This window comes from Bidens hawaiensis, unplaced genomic scaffold (assembly GCF_021521415.1).
Source record: "Bidens hawaiensis isolate Kalapana, Puna unplaced genomic scaffold, B.hawaiensis_p1.1 tig00058175_1, whole genome shotgun sequence".
Classification (NCBI taxonomy): Eukaryota; Viridiplantae; Streptophyta; class Magnoliopsida; order Asterales; family Asteraceae; genus Bidens; species Bidens hawaiensis.
Genome location: NW_027500514.1, coordinates 53,462 through 59,251, shown reverse-complemented (window position 1 = coordinate 59,251; position 5,790 = coordinate 53,462). Strand labels below are relative to the sequence as shown.

Sequence of the window (5,790 nt, the reverse complement as noted above, 5' to 3'; positions counted from 1 at the left end):
TATTTAAAGTTTTTGATAATAATTCTTTTATTAAAAAATCACTTGGTTCGATTGGATCTAAAATTCTAAATATAATAATAATTTATTTAGTAGATAAGATGGAGTTAATGATTCATTCTTTGCTTGTTTTGTGGTAAATCTCACGGTGTATGGATTATTTGAAGTTTGTGATATAATATTTTTTGAAAGTCAAATTTATTAGTCAAATAATCAAATTTGGATAAATGAGCTTCATAGAAATTGCAAATATATATGGCAAAAACTAAATTACATATTTGCTTATTTAAACCCAATTTCATTCTTATTAACAAAACTATAAATTTTGGTTGTTTTAGCTTTCTAATTCCTTCAATAAAAAGAATTTATTAACCACTCAACCCACTAATTATTAAATTTTATTTGTGAAACCATAGTTATTCAGTATCATATAATATCTTAAAACGCTGACTCAAATACCTCCTAAAATCTTTTCTTTGGATTTAGGTACTTCATATCTTTTTCGGGTACAAATCATAACGAACATTTTATTTATGTGTTACATATATAGAATGTGAAACTGAAGATCAGATGATCGAAAACACCAAATTACTACATTAGCATATAATCAAAATTTCGTTAAGAACATGCTAAAAATGTATATTTTAAGGAACACGATTACAAGAGTTTTTTCATGAACGTGTTGAAACTTTAATCTTTAATCCATTTGCCATTGATAAAATCGTCATCATTCTGTACTCCACCACATGCCCTTCTACCAATTCAAACTTGAAAAATCTACACAAAATAGCGAGTGCCATTTTCATTTGCAGGTATGCTGAGTCTTTGCCAAGACATATTCGTGGACCCGCCTGTCACATAACAGAAAATGCCACTCAAATTTGTTTTTAAAAAATAAAATAAAATATAACCTGAATTAATCAACCTGTTCATAAATAAATGGTCGTTATTACTTACTTGGAATGCAGTGAACTTGAATGGAGATGCATTTTGGAATAAGCCATCTTTAAGCCATCTTTCGGGTTTAAATTCACTTGCATCGGGCCCCCAATTGTACTCCATTCGACCCATTGAGTAAGGCACGTATGTTACCATACCGCCTGCTTTTACTTTCGTTCCATCGGGCAAAATATCATCATTCAAGATTCCTTTGGGGTCCTTTTTAAGATAAAACAAACAAATAAATAAATAAATAAATCTTTCGTAGCTTCATCAAGTTTTTAACAACCCGCTTTAGTTTGTTTTCTCAAGTTAAGGGGTTAATCTATTCGGTTTAGAGGTGTTTACAGTCTAACCTTATCAGCCAGGTTGAACGCGTAAGCCAAAACAACGGGTTTGGTGGTTTAACAGTTTGAACTAAATTTATTTATTTATTTTTTTTGAAACCACTAGTTTGTATTAAAAAAAATTAATAACAAATATAGTTTTTTTTATATAATACATATAAATAACCATATATGCAAAAAATGAGAAATTATAAATAAAGGTTATCACGTTTAACTAAATGTTTTGGGTAAAAGTTGACATGAGATATTCATATCCATTTAATCATCAACTATTTTATATACATTTATATTGTTGTTGTGAATTTGTAGTTTCGTAGTGTTAATACAAAAAAAAATGTTACAGAGCCGTGTTGTGTTCAGGTTCATGTGTATCTAACACAATTTCCAGTTCAACCATTCAACCCACAAATGTGACTCGTTTAGCCCCTCTAGTTGATATTAACTAACCGGAAATATGTCACAATCTATAACAAAACAAAGACAAGAACAATGACTTACTTGAGGTACCGCAGGATACAACCGAAGAGTTTCTGTGATGACAGCATGCAAATAATACAACTTTGCTAATGTATCATAACTCATAAGCTCAGCAAACTGATTTGTTCTTTGATCAAACGATTCGGGATCTTGTGTTTCACATGGTTTCAAACATACATTCTCTTCTTCGGCACGATCTTGTTCAAACGACTTAAGTTCCTCGTACAATTTCTCCGCAACATGATCATGAGTCATGATCATGTAAATGGCCCAAGAAAGTGTTGTTGCTGTCGTGTCTCTTCCAGCGATCACAAAGTTCAATACAACGTCTCTTAGACTCTTGTCGTTGATGTTGTTTTCGGGATCTTTTCCTAACTCGATGAATCTTGATAATATATCGTGCTTGTTCTGATGAACACATGTAATAAGATCATATTTAGTTATATCCGGCGCGACATTCTAACTAAAACGCATAAATATATAAAGATGCATGTATAGGTGAAAAATATACGGATTGAAATGGTTAACAAGACAAAATGAGTACGAGTTAAAACGAATTTATATGATATGATTATAGTACTTTATTATAAGTAATACAATCGATATATCATATGTAGTGACTTTTTTTTATAAGAACTTGATGCAAGAGTTAGGCGACTTATACTCGAATGACTATGGCAATTAGTAGGGGTGAACAGAAAACCGAAACCGAATTAACCGAAAAAACCGAACCGAAGCATTAACCGACGGTTAATTTTTAGTTTTTTTGAAAAATCGAATTTTCGTTTCGATACGGTTATCCATTAAAAAAAACGGAAAATAACCAAACAGATTGATGGTAATAAAGATTATCAAGATGATGAGGAATGAACTAAACTTTAAAGATAAATTAGATGATGAATGAAGATTAAGACTAAACTTATAATGTTTTTTAATTAAAAACTTTATTAAATTTTAAACTATATTTAACAACTTTGTATTCGTATAGTTCCACGTAACACATGTCTATTTTTGTTTTTTTAATTCAATACTTTAATACGTTCTTATACAAGCTTCAAAAATGCATTTTCATTTTTCAAAATTTTTTTTTGCAATGTCTACATAGAATTGAAAAAAAACCCCAAAAATAACCGAATCGAAACCGAAAATAACTGGAAAACCGAAACACTAGAAAACCGATTGGTTTGTATATTTAGAGCCGATTACTTCGGTTTCAGTTTGGGTTTCGCCTAATATCCAAACCGAACCGAACCATGCTCAGCCCTAGCAAATAGGCTAGAAAATGACATAGCATGGGCTACAACCGAGTTACGGGGCCCACAGGTAATGGCTGTAATGTCTTAATGGATGGCAACCTATAATAGATCGTTTGTCCTAGTTGTCAGACCCGAGTTCCATCCAGAGCTTGGACTAAACGATTATTTTTCCAAATTTTACAAGTTTTGATGTATTAAATAATATGTGTGCATACTTGTTAACAAAATCAATTTTGTATACTTTTTTTAGTTGAAGTGTTTGACCTCTTATAAACCAGGTTTCATATAACAAAACCATTAGTAAATGACTTGCAGTTACCTTGCCATTACTAGGAACATCTTGAGTCTCTTCTATCTCTTTCTTTCTTCTATGGATGACCGAATACGTAAAATCATCAATGATCTTGATGCTTTGATCAAGAACGGCTTCAGAACCGACCCCTAGAAACTTTTTAATTTTCCATAAAGGATCGATGAACCGAAGAGTGACTATAATGTTTGCAGCATCAAATGCTTTGGCGAACCGGTTGTCGGGTAAGTTAGGACTTAATGTCCCTATCTCTACTCCAAACCCCACCTTACATATGGAGTCCAGTGTCATCCTCATCAATAATTCCTATAATAGAAAAAAAATACAACTTTTAGCACATAATAGAGGAAAACACACTAAATTAACGTGTTTCGATCAATTTGAAATTAGAATAAGAGCAACAAAAAAAAAGCGAGAACATATAGATGAAAGTTGATTAGAAAGTTAGCAGACTCATACCTGAATAACCAGACATAGTCAAACGTGCTTAAAAGAGCTCAACTTAAAATACAATAAATAACTTGGCCCATAAGTAGTATATACCAACGGCTAAACGAGCTAAGTTTCATCGTCGGGTACAAGACTTAGTGAGTTTTCATAGTTCTAAGGTTTTAACACATTATATCATTTTTCTCTTAGAGATTATTTTTTGTTATCTTTGCTTCTACTCCAAGGGTGTTTAGGATTTCTTATGAAAACTCTTTATAACTTTTCAATAAGTTAATAAGTTATAAAATTGTAACTAATTAACTTTTCTCTCTCATATCAACACCTTATTCTTTTTCAAAAAGTTAATGTTATAAGTTGGTGAAAATAAGCAATCTCAAACACCCCCTAATGACTTAGACACACTTATGACTTGCTAATTACCTGAATGTCTAGTTGTTGATGGTCAAAAGCTGCTTGACTTAGAATAGAAGATAGTTTGAGGCTATACTCTCTGAAAACCACAGTGCTAAAGTCCCTTAAGTTCTTAGAAGCAAACTCAAAACTTGAAGTTTTCCTTTGTTTCCTCCAATTCTCACCGTCCGAATTGAATATGCCATCTCCAAGCAACACCTCCATATACGAATGATACACATCGCCCTTCAAAACCCAAAACGAAAGCTGAAAACTTTACGTGTATATCTTAAGGAAACATGTTAATAGAAATGAAGATCTTATGCGCATATAACGAAAGAAAGTCTTGAAAGAAAATGCAACCAGGTGAAGTAGTTTGTGTTGCATAGGACTATAAATGAAGCGAACGAACACAAACAAGGACATGTTCGTGTTTGTTCATTTAACTTTAAACGAACATGAACACGAAGAATTAATCGAACAAACATGTGTGTTCATGTTTGTTTGTTTAGAAAAGGAGCATGTGTGTGTTCATTTATGTTCTTTCGTTTAAAATCTAAACGAACAGTCCACGAGCATAAAATGAACATATATGAGCAAACGTAGATAGACTCAAATAAACCTAAATGAACACAACCAAACAAATAACATTTAATCAGATATTACGTATTAGGGTGATATAATATATAAAATACAAATAATATTTAATTACTTTTTATTAATATGAAAACGAACATTCATGAACATAAATGAACGAATAAAACATGTGTTCATGTTCGTTTGTTTATTAAATTAACGAACATAAACGAACTCCTTGCCGAACGGTTCATGAACACTTCATTGAATGCTCAATTCATTTATAGGCCTATGCATAGAAATTACATACCTTTGGGTAGTTTGCAAAGTTGGTTTTAAGAACATGCTCTACATTAGCCGGATCGGCTATGTAAGTGTAAGTGGTGAAGGGCATTGGAACCACAACGGTTCTTGACTCGGTTAGGTAATTGACTAGCCAATCATGCATCCGATTATAGTTCACTAGTTGCTCGATAGCGGCTCCAACAAGTGGCCAAGTTTTCGGGCCTTTGTTGGCTCGTTGGTTCCATCGGTGAAGAAAGATCCATGCAAAGATTGAACATGCCAAAGTGATCAAGATTCCTATCTCCATCTTCTTGAGATTAAAAATTTATGGGCAATCTTCAAATTCTAGTGTCATGTAACAAAGGGTAAGTTCTTATAAAGAGAAATAGGTGAAAATGAATTGCAAAACTATATAAGTTGTTGTAATATGGGTTACTAATGAATCAACTATACTTTTGTAAACAATCTTTGTATGAGAATTAGGTATTTTGATTTAAAGTGTTTCACAATCTTGGTGTTTTTAACCTACACATTTCCAAACTTTTAAATAGTTGAAATTATGTATCTTTTGTTCATATTATATAATTATATAATTTTGTATATTTTGAGAAAAAGTTGATATTACTTTTTCATAACATAGTAATTCAGTTGGTATTCTATAAATGATCAAAAACATGATGTGCCATTTAATATGGATCTAAAACTTTTCATAAGCCGTTAAAAAATGGTTGCATTAAAAATTTATAACGAAAACATAAATAAA

The 5,790-nt window shown here is 31.7% G+C and overlaps 1 protein-coding gene across 1 annotated transcript; it reads right to left on the bottom strand.

The window, feature by feature from the left end:
* Nucleotides 1–475: 475 nt before the first annotated feature.
* On the bottom strand, nt 476–5,375 carry LOC143602243 (cytochrome P450 704B1-like). Its single transcript, XM_077079425.1, has 6 exons — nt 5,053–5,375; nt 4,197–4,412; nt 3,312–3,632; nt 1,782–2,162; nt 955–1,155; nt 476–848 (listed from the first exon to the last, which is right to left on the bottom strand). Exons 1-6 carry the CDS (start codon nt 5,332–5,334, stop codon nt 669–671), a joined length of 1,581 nt encoding a protein of 526 aa, XP_076935540.1. The 5' UTR covers nt 5,335–5,375; the 3' UTR covers nt 476–668.
* Between the last annotated feature and the right edge of the window lie 415 nt (nt 5,376–5,790).